Here is an 18,602-nt window from a genome sequence, read left to right as displayed (position 1 = left end):
AAAAAAATATGACACGAAATCATGGCTGACCCTGTATGGCATGAATCTAAAGAAATATGAAGCACAACTTTGACCCTTTACACAATTTTCTTGTATGTTACAGAAACCGAGTAATTAGAGGAAGCGAGGATGCTTTGTCAAGTTTTGAAGCCCAAGCCTGACCATCTTTTTGTTACCTCTTTCTTAATTCTCTGAGTGCTAGAACCAAGAAGGTTTTCAAGTGATTTAGCTTTTCTATTCCGATTCCTCCCTGCTTCTTTAAGGAGATCAGAAAGCCTCTTCTTCTCATCATCAACATCAGGATTCGCTGTTCCAAGCTTTTCTTCTCTAACCTTGAGAATGTACTCCAAGATCTCTATTGCATCATCTACCCTGCAGAATGAACCACGATGATATGTTATATTAAAACAGGTCCAACAACAAAAAGAAAGAAATATTCACTCAAATATATGTAAGCATTACTTAATGCTAATGCGCTTACCAAAAAAAAAAAAAAAAAAAACTTAATGCCAATGCAAATATCAGTCTCTCATCTCATGAGAAAACTTTGTTCTCATTAAGATATCACTGGTATTCCTGCGTCACTAATGTACAGGGGTGACATTCAGTCACAATGAAGCTCTTCTTTCAGTTGGTTCATCAATCAATGAGATTCTCAATTGCTGATTATAGTTGTTCAAAAGATGAAGTGATTTAACAGTGTTTATACCACAATCTGCTTTCAAATAGAAAATGGAATCGGGTAGATATCAGGACCTGTAGACCACAAATAGATGCTGAAGATGATATTTGTGCAAATTATTATGGTTAGGGAAGGGATCACTGGAGTTCATAGCAGGATAGGTGCCATATCTGGTTTATGGTAGTTTAGATGCACCAAAAATACAAAGAAAGGTGGTCCCCATCCTCCCCCACTCATGTGTCAAATTTCAATCCATAAGAATTTTGCCACATGGCAAAGTCAAAAGTTTGACATATGAGAAAAAAATGATGGGGACTATCACCAATGTTTTTTAGCATGACCAAATTTAACAAGTTGTTATGCCAATTATCCCACTAAACCTGATAGGATTGACAGTCCTGATAAACCCCTCCCTTATTTTTGTGTTTGTCTGTGTGTGTGTGTGTGTGAGAGAGAGAGAGAGAGAGAGATGACAGGTGACAGGCAAATAAATGGTTATGGTATAATGGAAGGTCACAAAGAGAGAAGCAAGCTGCAAGATGACATAAAAAGCCCCAGATTCCACTGACCAACAACCTTATCATATCATTAAAATTTGATTTTCAACACCAATATTCACATTGATTTCAAAGCTTCAGCAAAGGTATTCAGAGGGTTATCTCTACATTTGATTCGTGCAACCTACAAATTCTCCAATGTAAGTAGCTTCTGCTCTTTGTAGAATGAAATATAACTACCTCATTTTGTGGAGTAAAAATGATGAGCAGTATACTTATTTCATAAATGAAGCATTAGTCATAACGTCAAGTTTTTTATCCCAGGAGAATGAGGATCCCTACATTAGATTCAGCAAAATGGAAATTCCTCTGATTTTCGTCTTGGTCAGCAGTTTATTCAGAAAATCAAAGGACATAAACAGTATCATATATAGAAGGATTCCTATCTGTGGATATAACAGCAACCCTACTCAAGTTGCAAAATGGAATTTGAGGTCAATACATTATTGCAGAACCAAAGAATTCTCTTAAGATGCAGAAACAGAGCTTTGGCACATAACAGAAGAATGCTTGGAGGAAGAGAAAAGATATGCGCTAGAACTAGAAAATAGTAAAATATGCTTACCTGCCCATGGCATCATAGGTTGCTGCAAGATTACTATATACACCAAGAGTATCTGGATGATACAGACCACACTCCTGCTCCAGTATCCCCCTTGCTTCTTCAAATAACTCCGCAGCCTCATCTATTTTATACAGCTGCACACAAGCCAACCCCATCTGGTTCAACATTACCCCAAAGAAGGCTGATTTCCTCTCCCCACTGGCTCTAAGCTTCTCCACAGCACTTTCAAAAGAGTATCTAGCCTCTACATACCTACCAACCACATAGTACATTACACCCATTTGTGCTTCTATCCCTGCAATTGTGCTTCGTTGCCCTGGTATCTCTTCTAACAACTTCATTGCCTTCTGCAAGAGCTTCAATGCTTCGTCAGGTTCATTTACAGCTTCATACACAGCTGAGATTTCTGTGAGCCCACTTGCTATCTCCTCTGCTGTAGTTCCGGGAACAGGTTTTGCATATATCCTCAAAGCACTTTCACAGTAGGATTTGGACTCCCGAAGCTTGCCTGTCTTGTAGTAGAGGTCAGCAAGGCGTATAAAGCCTGATGCGACCAAAGGGTGATTGTCACCTTTGGTGGATTTGAATACAGTCAAGGCCTTCTGGTAGGAGAAGACAGCCTCATCGAAGCGGCTGAGAGACTGATAAATGTCACCAATGCTAACATCAATTGCAGCAACCTCATTGTCTTGGCCATTGGCAATCATAACCATACTGGCAAGAACGAGGTGCTCAAGGGCAGATTCATAGTCTCCCTTAGCTTCACATATTAGAGCCATTAACCGGCGATCAGCAGCTTCTTCAAGGGATGCTGGTGCACTGTGCTCACGGTGGATATCAAGGGTCTTCTTGCATAGCTTTTCAGCTTCATCAAATTGCATACCTTGGACATGGGCCTCAGCCAAGTACCTGACATTTTACCAAACAATTTTACATGAATGGAATAGTGGAACTGACTTTTGAATTTCAAGTTTGCATTACGCATATGTCCCTCACAGGAACTGGAAAATTTTAGATCAATACAGGCCAATGCTTGTTAAACCCACTTGTCATGATCCTTTTAGTTCATATAGCCTAAGACAAGGTTACCTTCCATAAAGTCTAGAAGCAAAATACATATCATCCTTTCATGAATCAAGAGACATGTATGGGCAAGAACAGTTCTTAGTAGCTTTACACTTTTACTGTGTCTGCATTCAAAACTCTTGATGTAGAGTTTATATATATATATTTTTCCCTCTCCTAGTCCTTGTGAAGGAACACAAATAATAATTTAGAAAACAAGGGCATCGGATTCCAAGTCACGGGGCCGCAGAATCTTCTTACTGTCACAGGCTACAGGCTGCCAGTGACCACTTCCGGCCAAATACGCTTCAGATCACGTGGGGGTCATTGGGATACTGGATACCCATTAAACAGTGCACGTTAGAATATAAGGACACGTTTCACTAACATGCGCCTTAAACGTCGTCGGAGAAAATTCCGATACTACGATGCAGGGAAAAGGCAGTGTCTTTGCGGGCTAAACAAGCATGAATTGTTGCTTCCAAAAACTCAAACTGCAGAATCGAAAACGACAAAGAAAAATTCGAGAAAGAATTTCTCTAAAATGCGCCAAGAACAAAAATAACAGGGAGGAGGGGAATATAGCACACCGGAAAAAAACGTACATTTGCTAAACTACGCCGGCGAGAGTAGAGCAATCAGCAATGGAAAGAGATTGGCACCATACCTGCAAGTTTCTGCGACCCTCGGATCTGACTCACCCAAAGCTTCCATCTGGATCTTCAACCCAGCATCGTAACAGGCAATCGATTTGTCGAGCTGACCAAGCATGGAATGCGTATCTCCGAGCTGCATATAACCTGAGAACGCTGCGAGCGCGTGGTCTAGTCCTCTCGCGACATCCGGGACCGAAATCGCCCGCTCAAGCACCGGGATCGCCTCTTCGAACCTTCCCAAGCTACAGTAAATAGCCGAAACGACGTGCAAGCTCATGGCCAACTCCAAGCTCGGTTCGCCATCTCCTGCGCAACGTTCGAACGACTTAGAAGCTCGAATTGCGAAATCCAACGCTTTGTTCGGGCTCTCTCCATTGGCTATAGTGTCGCGGGCGAGCTTAAGAAGGAAGGGACCGAGATCAGGATTGTCAAGAGAGGATTCGTCGATTTTCGGCTTCTCAGGTGTTTTCTTCTTGCCGGAGCCGCGGTCTGCCAAAGGCTTATTCCGTGAAGAGGAGGGAGATGGTGTTCTCTTCGGCATCGGAGATCTGACCCTAGGGTTTGTGATTTCTGAACCTTCTTCATGATTGTGAATCTCTCGATCACCGTTGGGAACGAGAATTTGAAGCGGTGAAGCGTCTGGAGGAGTTTTTAGGGATACAAGACCAGGCATCTCGACGTCAATTAGTAATTGATTCCCCAAAAAAAACCCAGTAATTTTGGTAGTGTCACTCTCAGGATTCGAAGCTCAAAGCTCGATAAGAGATGAATGGGTGTAAGTATAGTTGCAGAGATCCAAACACACACAGAGTACGAGTAACAGAGCCACCGGTAAAGGTTGAGCTGTGAGAGACTGAGGAGGAGCAAAATAGAGGAGCTGGGGATTGGTACACAGTACCATTATCACAGTTGCTTGTAATACACTTCTCATCATCAGAGACAGATAGTTTGAATTTTTAATTAATTATTATAATTAAGCATTATTAAAGTAAGGGGGAAAGGGGTAAAAGGGTACTAATACTAAAATCCAGCATTGTCGCTCTCTTTGTTATCCTTTTCCACCATTTTATACCGCTCCTTCGCTGACCTGAAAAAGTAGTTTAACGATATGAACCACCGAAGAGCTCAGAGTCATTGACTTCAACTGCTACTGTTTACGACATAACTAACCTTTCTTTTTCATCGAAATTTCCGAAGTTGCCACTTCTCTTGCGCGATAAACGCAAAAGATTTAGCCCAAAACAAAAAAGAGCAGAAAGAACGCAACTTCCTTGTGTCCTTTTTCTACGGGGAAGCTGGCTTCAGAACCGGATAATCTGCCGATTCGGATATGAATCGGTCATGATCTATCCCGATTCCAGGCGAATCGACGGGGTCAATTTTAGGGTTTGAGGGCCAAATTCTAGTGTATTTGGGATTGATTTTGGCTAATTTTGAGAACAAACACATTTTTGTTGGGCTTAACCACAACATATAGGCTCAAATTGCGATTTAAGAAATATAAACAGATTAAATTAATTGAGGAAATGATTCCACTGCTAAAGCTCCAATAGTCATGGACTTCGTGGTGGAAGAAATCAAATCGGGTAGACCCACCGGTTGGGTCGACCGGCCAATACAATACCCAGATGGCCTAATCCACCTGTAACACGCTGTCTTATAGTTGGAGGAGCGCTTTCCAGGCAAAAGATGGCGTCTTATGATCTGTTCACCTAAATTTATAGAATTACAGTTATACCCTTATTTTCAAGAGCTGTCGGTGTGGAATCTGGACCTGGCACAATGACTAATCTGCCCAGGAAGCCAAGTTATTTTGTGAAAGAAGAGCCTACCTTCAACTATAAAATAAGTAATAAATAAAGAAGCAGCAGTTATAGTTTTCCCAATTAAAAAAAGGGCATGTCATAAAAAAATAAAATAAAAATTGAGCAGATAATCTACTCTTGATTCCTTTTAATCTTGCCTTGATTCTGCCCACCGCTGTATTTCTCCTCATTTATTTAAGGTGAGTGATAATGATATGTATATTTTAAATTCGACATTTTCTTTTAATTGTCTTTTGTTTTATTTCAAAAGTTTTTTTTAGTTAAAAACATGAGAAAAGAACATCATTTGGTCGCATATACTTGTAAAATGACCGTTGCAACCCATTGAAAAGGCAAAAATCCTGAGGGTATGATAGTCATTTTGAGCAGCCTTGTGTCTATGCAGAGGAACCACATGCCACACGTGACCTAATAGTGTTCTCTTTCCTAAAATTATAAAAATGGTTTTCAAAAATATTATTATCCAAAACAATCATTGTCGTGCACATTTTTTCGATTATTCATATTAAATGACAGTATTACCCTTATTAAAAAAAATGTGTTATATTAAAAAGATAAATAAAATAAGATCACAAAATTTTGTTTTTGTAAGAGATAACAAATCCAAATTTCTTTTGATAAACAATTATAAATCTATTGACACCTTAGGGGTGGTTAGTTTTGTTTAATTTAAATAAAAGGATTAGTTGCAACGGTTGTGATAAAAGATTAGGAAAAAATAAAAGGCAAAGGATTATTTTTTTTTTGGTAAAAAAATGGCAAAGGATCAACGGACCTTCCGGTGCCAGGCTGCCAGCAGGATTCTTCAAGGCCACTATGCCTATTAGTCTATTACCTTCACTTCACTAGCTCAAATCACAGTGCATTGTTAGACCAGAAAATCTTCTTATTAAAAGATAAATATTAGGAAAAGAGAACGCCATCCTGTCATGCAGCACACTGCTCCTACACCTTAACATAAGGATACACAAATAACCAGGGGTGCGGTGATCATTTTGCAGGCATGTCTAGCGTTCTAGCGTGCTTTCTCCCTACATATTATTAAAATTGCCTCAACACTAGCTTTAAAATCCTATATCAAAATAAGGAAAAATATCGATATGGTGGTGGTTGATTGATAGAGAGACAGAGACTGTGTATAAATGATAATCATATCAATACCAATATGATATAGATTGAGCCATATTGACCTGTATCAGACGTAAATTAAAAAAACGAACTGCCTTTAGGCCTATACAGCCAATTGTATCAATCATATCGGTACCGAATACCGATGATATTGATACGTTATCGGCCCGTATTATATCAATACGTTGATCCATGTTTGAGAGAGATCTATGAAAAGGTGGCATATGATAACAATATGACTTACCTCCATTTGGATAGTTATATATATTCTGCATGCCCGAAATTGGTCGGCTTAAATGCCCAATATATTCCATGTTCCATATTGTGAAGTATTCCTAATTAGGTAATTCCCACTTTAATATATACGACCTTTACCTATAAATGGATTGGTGGAACATGTTGAATGTGTGGGAGCTTGATTTCTAAGTGACAAATCCCCCTTGCCCCTCTCTTTCTCTCAACCTTCAACTTTAAGCATGGAAGAATTAATTCCTTTTTGGTCTTGATTTCCTACTAATGAAGTTGATTAAGTTCTTCATCATTTTGGCTTGGATTTGAAGGAAACACCAAAAATAACAATGGACGACATCACAAATAGAAGCTTTGCCATTTGCATGAAGATATCAGTCCACAAAATAAGAAATGTCATATGAGTTCTCACACTTTATGGTATCACAAGTTGAGGTTGGAATGATGGATTAATGATTAGGTGATTGTTAGTTAAGGATCTCCACCCTTGTAAGTCAAGTAACTGAAAAGGCCATATTTTGATTAGTAGAGATTTCAGATCCAATCATCTGATGAGTGAGTGATGGCCAATCATGAGATTTGTTCGTTAACGAAGACTTTTATGGAAGTAAAAGGATACATGTTGTCATGAAATTATACGTGAAGCCTTCGCATATAGGGAGCTGATCCAGGCTCTAAGATAAAGATGATGTAGAAACACGAGGAACTTCAGTGAAGTTAGCGATTGGGTGCATTAATCGAACAACTATTATGAGGCATATATGACAATAGTGCCTCTAGTCCACCACATCTAAAATTTTAGACCCAAACTCAATAATTTATCCTTCTATGTATATTCATACATGTAAGGGTATTTATGTAATATCCCTTCATATATTCTAATATAATCTTACTTGTATTAATGCCCATGCTGTGAGGGGCAATCTAGTAATTAGTCCATCTAATCTAAATCCTAGTTTTCTTATATATACTAGCTAGAGGCAACAATCTGGGTATTCCAAACTAGATACTCAAGGTGTAATGCTTTAAGATTGTTAGGGTGTAATGCTTTAAGCAACTTTGTGCTTAAACCCTAAACCCTAACAATACATCCCCTTGGTATTCCTTAATTTTCAACGATTTATTTTATGTTGTCCAAATGGTAGCTTGTCCACGTGACGAGCTCTAGTGTCGTACCACAAGATGTTTGGCACAACAATACATCCCCTTGGTAGTCCTTAATGTTCAACGATTTATTTTATGCTGTCCAAATGGTAGCTTGTCCACGTGACGAGCTCTAGTGTCGTACCACAAGATGTTTGGCACAGGGGTGTGCCACAGAGGAGCCGAATCCTATGTTGCCTCCCCACTATAAGTAGATAATATAGATCATTGGGAGGTACATTAATTTATGAAAATAAAAATAAAAGGACACATGCCATCACCTAATGATATGTATATAAAAAACTATAGACGGCTAGGGAGCCCTTGTGGATTTTAATCGTCTCCATTTCCCCATCTGTTATTTCTTGTTATTTTTCCTTTGAAAATGCGACATGTGGCATAAGTAAATCTAACTGTCATAATTCATTCTTTTAATTTTAACTAAGAAGTAACCCTGGTTACACCAACCCAGAGCGTAACCCAGGTCAGTGTAACCAAACCAACCCCTAAACCCATGGTTAATTCAGATTCAAACGCACAACCCAATTCTCGCTTTCCCCAAATCTTTCTCTCTCCTGCCTCATTCACACGATTCTCTCAACCTCGCCCCCATCTCGCCGTGTGAAGCGACGGAGACGAGAAGGAGAACCGGAGTTGCAGTCATCGTGTGAAGCCGTCGGAGATGAATTTCTCAACCTCGCCCCCATCTCTCTCTGTCACTATTCCATCTCCGGCGTGTGAAGCGACAGAGCTACAACCCTGTTCACGCGACGGAACTCCAACCCTTTGCAACTTCAGGCCACGAAGGACGGAGCTCCAACTCGGATTCCCCCATCTCGCGGTGTGAAGCCGCCGGATCCGTCGAGGGCATCTCGCCATAAAAGGCACTGCTCCCCTTCTCTGTGCGAATCTGAAACCTTTCCCCCTGTAAATATTCCAGCTCCAAAAAACAAGCCAAACACAATAAAGATTGAAAGCCCCAACCTCAATACCGAACTCATCTGCAAAATTGTTTGATCCACATCTTTCAGAATAAATTTCATTTTTTTTACCTTTCTGCATTTGATCTACACTTTTTTGTTTTGGGATACCAGAATTCTTGAAATGGTTTTCTAGTTATTTTTTTTTTAATCTTGATGTTTTTCTCAAAAGCCATTTTCTTGTGTTAGAGATATCTGGGAAGAAACACAGTTTTCCTGTTTCCCAAACTTTCTTGCTTGGTTTCGATTAATTATAAGTTGGGTTTTCTGGGTTTTGTGTGCGCAGTCTTTTTTATTAGAAATTACTATTGAACAGGATTGATTTTGCAAACTGATTGGATTGCCTCCATTATTGTTGATGATTCATCCACCTTACTGATTAGAAATTTCTTGTCCTATCTCTATTGCATCTTCCCCATCCACGGTCCTTCTAGGTCCTCCCACCATGAACCCAAGTTCTTACTGAAACCAAAATTTGCTAGGACCAGTAGTCAACAATAGAAAGAAATATTATACTATTTTGGATCTGTAAGGGATCAGACAAGAATGGAATATTTAACAATGCTTACACCATGGAACACAGAATTGCACAAACCACACAATATTCTACTCCTTCACCTAAATGACATATAATAGAGCATTTAAAAAAATTAGAGAGAAGTAGCATAAAAAAAAAAAGTTGCATCACATAATTCTACAGAATATTGGATTAAACTAACATGATTTATGGAGGTATGTGAGTCTTTAGCTCAAAACGGAAGAGCAACTGGGGTTATACCTAGTAGATGGTGGTTTGACTCCCCCAAGACTCCTATTTTCTTTACGAAGCGATACAATATGTCCTTTCTTCATGTCAAATACTCTACATATCCTTGCTGATTAATCCTAATAATGTGTAAATTAATAGAAGAAAGAAAGAAGAAACATGATACATTCCAACCATGAACTTGAATTATGCACTTTTGAAACAAAAAGTTATTAACAAGCAAGCTCAAAAAGTTCCTGTCTGGAGTTTCAAACGTTCTAAACCAATTCAGGTAGAACATGTGTTTCACCATGCTGGATTTTCCATTTCAAATGTCTTAAGAATCTATACAGGAATTGAGGATTTAAATCATGCTATTGAAATCATGATTTATTAGTAATGATATCAGGGGTAAATTACCAATGAAGATTCTGATTAATTAGTAATAATATCATCATACCTAAACATATGTTTCTAATACTTAAAGAAACCCAAATGGATATCACAATTAAAACAACAATAAGGATAGTTACATCTAAGGGCAAATGTAATTGCTGAAGTGAGTTCTAAGCAAGACAGACAGAAAATGGACTACAAGGATCAGGCATATGAGTTAAATAACTGTATATGGGAACTGATTCACAAGTTAAGGGAAACAGAACCATGGAAAGGGAGGTGGTCCATTGTCATGAGTTTTGACAGTTCAAATCAATATATAGCAAAGGCTGGTACAGAGCTTGGAAGACTGTTAATCCAGTTTGAGTAGGTGATATTAAATGGCTATTCATAAAAGGCAGTTGGATCAACATTTTTAAGTATGGAAATGTACTGAAAGCATTAATTCAACGCAATCAATCAAAGAAAAAGAAGAAACTCGTTCAGGTGGGTATTTTCCATTTCCAATAGCATAATGCCTATAGAGTTGAGAGAGACAATTTTGAAAAATTCTGGTGCTGTGCAAGATTCATGTCATTGGCATCTAAATTGATATTTTTTTTGGTGATGTGCAAGAAAAAGAGAAGTACAAATTAAACCAGTTTCTGGAATTTGGAGAAGAAAAATGAATCAAAATGCTTGGAGAAACCAAATTCTGTTTTAAAAGTGCCTAGTTGAATTAGCACAACTGTACAAACACATTAAAGACCTCTCATACCTCAAAACAGAAAGATTGAGGACACAAAATGCAAAATATGAGATCAACAAAACAATTTACTACTGTCCCTATGCTGTCCAGATCTTAAATTCCAATTGGAAAAGGCTGATCATGCAAAACAAGAAACTACTAAATTCTTAAATTCCAAATGGAAAAGACTGTTCCAGTCCTGATGGGTTCGAACCATCATCTCCTGGGAACAAACCCAGCTGCTCTTCCTTTTTGAGCTAAAGACTCATTTCGTGGGAACAAAAACATAGTGCCAGAAGTGACCAAACACATCAACCAAGAAGCAAGAACAGAGGAAATGAAAACTGTAACTAACAGCTTTAATCCATTAAAAAAAGAACTACATTTGTTGAATAATCCTTGATTAATCTCTGCTGGAACTTGCCTAGAATTTTCTTGAATAATTACTGGAATCAGTTTCTGTTTTCATTCAGTTTTTTCCATTGATTTCCAGTTTTCTATCTGAACTCCAACTCTTCAAAATTTTAAATTTCACAGGTAAACTTTGCCAGTTCATCACTTTGGGCATTTCACAGAGTTTGCTATATTCAGCTGAACCCATGGGAATTGAAGTATTGAAGTCACAGGGAAACTTTACCAGTTCATCACTGTTTTGGATTAGCATTGGAGCATTGATTGCATATTTTCTCTTATTCAATGCTCGTTTCACTCTAGCTCTTGGTAACCTCAACCATAAGTAACCTTAAAACTCTGTACAGTTTTACAGGAGACAAAGAAGAAAGAGAAAGGAGATTGAAATACAAAATCGAGAAAGAAGTTTACCTGCAGAGCGGTGTCTAACTTGCTGGTAAGATGTATAGGAGAGGCAACCGAGTCAAATCCTCTGAGTCTCAAAAGGGAACAGTAAGTGTTTACCATGTTCAGACTCTCCAATACCCTACAGAAACCCAAAGAGAAGTTCATCAGTGTTTTTATTTTACAAAGAAAAATAAATCGGAGGAGCAGAGATTTGGAAAAGCAAAAGCAGAGACTCTCACATCGGGTGACAAAGTATATCGAGATTGAGGTCAGGGTGAGAGAGGACGTCGCCGTCGCCACTAAGGAGTCGTGAGAGGGATGAGTGAGAGACGGAGGCACGAGACAATGAAGAGGGAGAGAGTAAATTCGATGGGGTTTAGGGTTTGGGGGAGGGTAAGAATTGGATTTTCAAACCTCAACGTTGAAGAGAGAAATCGAAGTGTAGGTCTCGAACTCAGTCGAAGTTCAGTTTCAGTTTCGTGGAGGAGACAAGGGAGGAAGAGATCTCAACGACGAACAGAGACATTGTCAGAGGCTGAAGTTGCAGAGGCTGCGTGAGATTCGTCGCCTGAAGTTGCAGAGGCAAGGCAAGACAAGATGTCGCCTCCGCTTACCCTCGACGTCTCCGACAAGCTGGGGGCAAGGTTCGTTTGGGTTGAGAGATTCGCGTGGATGAGTTAGAGAAAGAGGACCACGAGTATTAGGTTGAGTTTGAATTTGGCTTTAACCATGGGTTTAAGGGTTGGTTTGGTTACACTGGCCTGGGTTAGGCTCTGGTTGGTGTAACCAGGGTTAATTCTTAGTTAAAATTAAGAGAATGAATTATGGCCGTTATACTTATTTGTGCCACGTGTCATATTTTCAAGAGGAAAATAACAAGAAATAACAGATGGGGAAATGGAGACGATTAAAATCCAAAGAATCCGCCTTTGTGGTACATTTGACATGTGGCATTTGGATCAAGAGCTTTTGTGGGGTTGGACCTTGATGCTCACCATTCACCAATGTCACCACTTGTCAGTTGTCACTCATCACAAACTTGGGAAAAGAATCCGCCTTTGTGGTACATTTGACATGTGGCATTTGGATCAAGAGCTTTTGTGGGGTTGGACCTTGATGCTCACCATTCACCAATGTCACCACTTGTCAGTTGTCATTCATCACAAACTTGGGAAAATTATCTATTCCATTTTCTGTCCAATCCATTTCCCGAAGTCGATCGCTCTAATAGAAGACATTATCTGTTCCATTTCTCTATTCTATTTATTTTTCCAAATTCCTTTAATAGGAGGCAAAAATGATTACCCTACCTTCTCCCAAATACACTGCCCGGATGGGGTCCATCTCCCCCTATTAGAGGGATTTAGGGAAATGGACTCGGCTGGAAATGAAACACATAATTTTCCCTCTAATAGGGGATGGACCCCACCCGCCAAAGCGAATTTGGATTTCCGAGTTAGTTGATGGCGCGGAATCTGAAATCTAATCCGTTAAAGCTGTTAGAGGTCTAACTCCTCTCCCTTATCCTTTCCAACAACAGTTCAATAATGGTTTAGGGTTGGAGTTTAGCTTGAATCGAGGAATTCTTTCCATGGCGTTGCTAACTCAGCAATCACAGAGATTCTTATTGAACGGAATTAACTTCAGCTCCGGCTTGAAGTCTAAGAAGAACAGTATCAGAGAGAGAAGCCGATGGTGTTGTGCAATCGCCATTGACGCCCCAACCTCGTTGACAGGCGTTGCGGAAATCAGATGGGGATGCAGCCGATTACAAGGCCCTCGTCAAGAAATGGAAGATGATGCTGTCGTACGAACTGATAACCTTGACGGATTTTCTTTTGCTGCGCTCTTTGATGGTCACGCTGGCTTTTCATCCGTCAAATTCCTCAGGTGATCAGGACATTTACTTAGTATCTACTCGGAGAATTGATTTTAGGTTTTTCTCCTCTTTTGGCTTTTAGAACTATCGTTTTACTTGGAATGCAATTTCTCAAATGATCTAATGCAATCTGGGACCTGGATTATTGAATTTCTGCACTTGCGAAGTATTTTCTTTTTTTCTTCAATCTCATCTGATGCATGGAGTCCAGGGACGAGTTGTTCAAAGAATGCGTTGAGGCTTTACAAGGCGGTTTGCTGTTAAGTAGCAAAGATTTCAATGCTGTAAGCGAGGCACTACAGGAGGCATTTACGAATGCCGATATAAAATTGCTGAATTGGTAAATCATTTACTTTTTAAGCATCTGCTTCTCATGAACCTGAGAAAATTCCACTGATTTTATTCATTCAATAAATTTTTTTGTGAGAATTCTCATTTGAAACTTTGTATGCCGATATAACATTGTTGAATTGGTATTTCATCTTTTGCAGGCTTGAAGTGAATGGAGAGGAAGTTGAGTCCGGTTCAACAGCTACAGTTATGTTTGTTGGGAATGATATGTTGGTCATTTCACATGTTGGGGATTCATCTGTGGTATACATTTTTAATCCTCCAGATTTTTAATCATTCATTTTTGCTTCAGGCTTTTTTGTCTTGAAAAACTTCATTTCTTTTACTGTTGCTGAATAATGAAGGTGCTCTCCTGCTCTGGAAAAGCCGAGTTGTTAACCAGCTCTCATCGACCTTATGGAAGCAGCAAAGTTTCTCGTCAAGAAATTAGGAGGATCAAAGAAGCAGGTGGATGGGTGTGTCTTTCTATTCTTATATCCATTCCTCATTTTTATTATTCATGAGCATGGTTTTTCATTCGTTGGTTGGCATTTCTCTAATTCAGATTTTGACATCTGAGCTTTCTTAACTATCTATGTAGTTTTCAAGGATATGTGTAATAATCAGGCCAAATTGAAGTAGTATGAGCAAGGTTACTGGCAAGTAACATCAGGATCCCATAATCTGTTAAAGTTCACTTTAGACTTGTTTTGTGGTAGAAGAAAGGTTTGTTTGAGGAAAATAGACTTATGTTTCACTCTTTGTCCTGTCACATGCTGAATGATGAAAAATTGTAGCTTTGGTTAACTGAGCCAGACATCCTAGTCTATTCTGGGAACAAATAATTAATATGTGCTCTTCTGTTACAGATATGTTTGCATAGTAAATTGCTGAACTTGGTGCTTGTTGATAACTAAACAACCTTACACTAACTTTGTAATCTAACCTACCATTGGCTGATTGGCATTAGCTGTCAGGCCATTAAATGTTCCCTACTATTTACTTAACTTTGTAACGTATCTTGCTATTAGTGTCGCTCTCACTCTGGCGGTAGGTAGCCCATTCTTGAAAGCTTTCACTCTACCCTAGGTAACCCTTTCCTTGGTAGCCCTTTCTGTGACCTGAACCCGTGACGTGGTGCCTGGCTCTAATATCAAATGTTTGGTACTTGATCGATAAGCCAAAAGCTCTAGAGCTGATGGAACGTGTTAAATCAAGCCCTTTAACCTATCCCATACTAGGCTGGCCCAATCTAGCACCCATACACTAGATTGAGCCCCATTGGGCATATAACACTTTCTCCCCATGTTTCAAATCCAACTGCTTTGTCTTGTGATTTACAGTTCTTTTTTCTTTTCTCTATTTATTTTACAGTGTGCAATCATGTAACCTGATTATAATAGGCTAAGGCTCTAAGCATATGTCAGCAGGAACATGTCTCAGTGTTTTCCTGAAACTCTCACAAACATCTTTTAGACACATTTTCCCCAAAAGATGTTCCCTTGCAGTCATAGTAGACAATTCAAAAGGTTTTTTTTGGCTGAGGAAGATGAGATTAATTCATTTGGTATATTTTAGTTTGCTTCGATGGTCCATCTCCATCATAATTTGCAGTTTGAAGTAGTTTTGTTTTCTCCCCCAGTAAATTTACTAGACTCTCTCCAAGAAATCCTTACAGTGGCTTTGATTACAGTTATCTGTTCTATATTCTCTGCTCTGCTGATGATGGTTTTATTGTATGGCATGTATAGATTGTTAATGGAAGGATATGTGGTGATATTTCTATATCCCGTGCTTTTGGTGATATGAGGTTCAAGACGAAGAAGAATGAGTTCGTCTCCTGTACTCTCCTTTCTTCCTCTAGATCACAAGGATAGGGAATAGTTTTTTATTAATGAAATTTTACTGCATTGCTATCTACTAATTCATGGATCGTCTAATCGCCTCTGCCTGTTATTCTTCTTGAAAGAATGCTGGAGAAAGGAGTTGAGGAGGGGAGATGGACCCAAAAATTTATTTCTCGGTATAGTATTAGTTTTTGTTTGTTTATTTATATTGTTTTCTGCTGTTATATATTTATTTTTTTATATACTTTTTTCTTGTTGAAGTTGGATTTGAATCTGGACCTCAATTGGAGTAGGTTTCGAGTTCTGGACCAACTAACTGGTGGGCCAACTCTTTAGATTGTCCACAACTCTTAACCTCTGAATCAAGTTACTTTATTATACATGTAAATCAATTCTGTATAAACTAGTTTTCAGCAGGTATTTGGGTCAATTCTCAGGTCCAGATTTGTACATCCCCCATTTGAAGGAGTCAAGAACCTTGCAGTTTCATGACAGCTCCATTTTTCAAATATTGCTTCCCTATGCCCTAATCATCTCATGACTACCTCATTGCATGAAAACTGACTGGATTTATCCAAGTTAATGGATGAAGAAACCCTATTCTGGTCAGTGATGCATGTCATACCATTTAAATGCCAGCTAATGAGTATGGAAGTATTAGATTGTAATTATTCTGTGGTATCACTGTTCCTAGACTAGCAACTTGTAAATTATATTTAAGCATAATAAAATACACAGTTGACAAAGTAAACAAAGTTAGCTTCTATGCTGTTGCTTCTGTGTAATGATATAAACTAAATAATAAATGGTGAAAGTCACATAGTTGTTTGATTCAAACTGCATTATTTCTTGCTCCAGATTGCAATTCAATGGAGACTTGGTTATTGCTTCTCCTGATACTTATCAAGTGGCTCTTGGATCCGATGCAGAATTTATACTATTAGCAAGTGATGGATTATGGGATTACATGAACAGGTTTGATGGAACAGCTGTTTGATCTTTGTGTATAATATGTTCCAATACTAAATATTATTTAAAAATCTTTTGCTTTGTTATTTATATCGATGGTTGAAACCAAGAAAGGGTTAACAGTTGCTTATACGTACTGATTTTTTCAGAACAGATGCAGTAATATTTGTGAGGAATCAACTTCGACAGCATGGCAATGTGCAGGTACTGTGTATTCTACTGGTTCAGTTGTTGCTAGAACTTATTATTTCCCTACCAGAGTCTTAATTTTTTTGTTTTGCCCCCCAGATAGCTTGTGAGGCACTTGCACAAGCAGCTCTGGTAATGATTTAATTTAATGGCTGTGTGCATGTATATCAATTTATTGGTTCATAGTGTTATATTTATAAGCACACGATTTTATATATGTTGCAGGACCGGCGCTCACAAGATAATGTTAGCATTGTCATAGCTGATTTGGGGTATGTTCCTGTTTCTCAAGCACATATATGGGAATTGTACAGTCTTTTTGACCAAAACTGAGCTGAGTTAACCAAAGCATAGCACTCAGCTGTGACTCTTATACTAAATTATGATTATAATATCATGTTGCAAAAGTGGGAAAGCATGCACAGAAGGGAAACATTCTACCATCTGATTGATTAATTTATTGTCATTCTTCTGAAATTAAAATTTAGAAATCCATCACACTATAGCTGTTAAAAAAACCATCCTACTTTCCACAAATATGATTGCATCTTCCAGATTCCTGTGCTGTGTGACCCCTCTGCTGTCTTCTGATCTTGGAACAAGGTCATTAATAATTAAAAGTCTCAAAGATATGATGAAGTGTGTGAGTACATGAAAACTTCTTATAATGTTAAAACATGTCGAGCAGAAGAATACCGTTTTCTTGATTGTAAAGCCTCATGCTATTATCACAAAAGCATCTTTCTTTTTTATGGTTGCTGTTTTTTCATTTTTGCTAGTAATAGAGATATGTTCTTGTTGGATGGAATTTTGAGTATTGAAGCTTCATGCTTCTCATATTGTCGTACATGCAATTCATGTCTGTTTTTTCCATTTAGTTGTCCTTTTACTTGTCCCCTTTTTGTTAATATGGTTCTGACTTGGTAGGAGGACAGATTGGAGAAGTTTGCCTCATCAGCAGGAAAGTTTTGTATATGAGTTAGGCCAAGCCTTTGCGACTATTGGTATTGTATCGCTAGGAATTTGGATGTCATCTTTGTTTTCCTCATAAAATTGAAGCTACTGTCAATGTACATATTAGTGACAGATTTTCATATTCTTGTCATATCATGTAAATGTATATGTTTCCCAGGTCATTATTAATAGTTTTGTTCTGCTCAAGATAAACTGAATAAATTATGACACCCATTATTCTCTGCCGCTGCTGTTGAGATCTTATTGTTTTGTCATGTATAAACATTACAGTCATATACAGGAGTGATATCATGATTAATTTGTAGAGGCTGACTTTTATGTTGTACTAGATTTGTTGTATTTGTTTTATTAAAAAGGAAGTTTCAAAATCCTTTTCAAAACCATTCCCTTGTTTTGTATTGTCTTGTTATCTTCAAGGTTTTTACCCGCCAAAGCTTTGCTCTATCTAAAGCAAAGGCTCTTGTAATTTTTTAGTCCCACATGGAAAGTGAGAGAACACTGTGTTTATGGGAATTATAAGGGACAAGAGCTCTAATGGAGAGTATTCCTCCTTGGGGATGTCCGGGGCTGGTCCGAGCTGGGTTGGTGCGGTGTGGTTAAATGGGCTTGAGTCTAGCTCCATTAGATATATTTTTTGGACAAAAGACTTAATATATTTTAGGCCCATTTATGACTTATTTCTAATTCATGGACTATCCATTTAGTCCCAATACGAATGGGTTTTAAGTAGGCCTGTAAACGGATCGGATTCGGCTCGGATACGGATTGGATGTAATCGGATTCGGATATTTTTAGGTCGAATTCGGATGGATTTGGATGCAGATCGAATTCGGATTTTCGATCATCCGTTTACACCTCTGCCTTGTGTAACCCGAACCTTTCTCCCCCTAGTGGAT

The 18,602-nt window shown here is 38.5% G+C and overlaps 2 protein-coding genes across 2 annotated transcripts; one reads left to right on the top strand and one right to left on the bottom strand.

Moving 5' to 3' along the window:
- LOC122665138 (protein KINESIN LIGHT CHAIN-RELATED 1-like) lies at nt 1-4,213 on the bottom strand. The gene is made up of 3 exons (XM_043861206.1): nt 3,537-4,213; nt 1,805-2,713; nt 1-372 (listed from the first exon to the last, which is right to left on the bottom strand). Exons 1-3 carry the CDS (start codon nt 4,196-4,198, stop codon nt 138-140), a joined length of 1,806 nt encoding a protein of 601 aa, XP_043717141.1. The 5' UTR covers nt 4,199-4,213; the 3' UTR covers nt 1-137.
- Nucleotides 4,214-13,087: 8,874 nt separating this feature from the next.
- On the top strand, nt 13,088-18,002 carry LOC122666219 (protein phosphatase 2C 57-like). The gene is made up of 11 exons (XM_043862367.1): nt 13,088-13,407; nt 13,608-13,736; nt 13,888-13,990; nt 14,092-14,202; nt 15,478-15,557; nt 15,696-15,749; nt 16,432-16,548; nt 16,692-16,746; nt 16,831-16,863; nt 16,957-17,003; nt 17,659-18,002. The coding sequence occupies exons 1-11, from the start codon at nt 13,109-13,111 to the stop codon at nt 17,780-17,782; spliced, it is 1,152 nt and encodes a 383-aa protein (XP_043718302.1). The 5' UTR covers nt 13,088-13,108; the 3' UTR covers nt 17,783-18,002.
- The last annotated feature ends 600 nt before the right edge of the window (nt 18,003-18,602 follow it).

This window comes from Telopea speciosissima, chromosome 6, assembly GCF_018873765.1.
Source record: "Telopea speciosissima isolate NSW1024214 ecotype Mountain lineage chromosome 6, Tspe_v1, whole genome shotgun sequence".
Classification (NCBI taxonomy): domain Eukaryota; kingdom Viridiplantae; phylum Streptophyta; class Magnoliopsida; order Proteales; family Proteaceae; genus Telopea; species Telopea speciosissima.
Note: the sequence above shows the minus strand (reverse complement) of the source record. Positions and strands in the feature narration are given on the sequence as shown.

Excerpts from the sequence above, each read along its gene's own strand:
- LOC122666219 (XM_043862367.1), top strand. The coding sequence starts at position 13,109 with ATGGCGTTGCTAACTCAGCAATCACAGAGATTCTTATTGAACGGAATT. Across the intron at positions 13,737-13,887 it reads GATATAAAATTGCTGAATTG|GCTTGAAGTGAATGGAGAGG; the intron begins GTAAATCATTTA and ends CATCTTTTGCAG. Across the intron at positions 15,558-15,695 it reads TTCAAGACGAAGAAGAATGA|AATGCTGGAGAAAGGAGTTG; the intron begins GTTCGTCTCCTG and ends TCTTCTTGAAAG.
- LOC122665138 (XM_043861206.1), bottom strand. The coding sequence starts at position 4,198 with ATGCCTGGTCTTGTATCCCTAAAAACTCCTCCAGACGCTTCACCGCTT. Across the intron at positions 2,714-3,536 it reads AGGGTCGCAGAAACTTGCAG|GTACTTGGCTGAGGCCCATG; the intron begins GTATGGTGCCAA and ends GTAAAATGTCAG. Across the intron at positions 373-1,804 it reads ACCTATGATGCCATGGGCAG|GGTAGATGATGCAATAGAGA; the intron begins GTAAGCATATTT and ends TTCATTCTGCAG.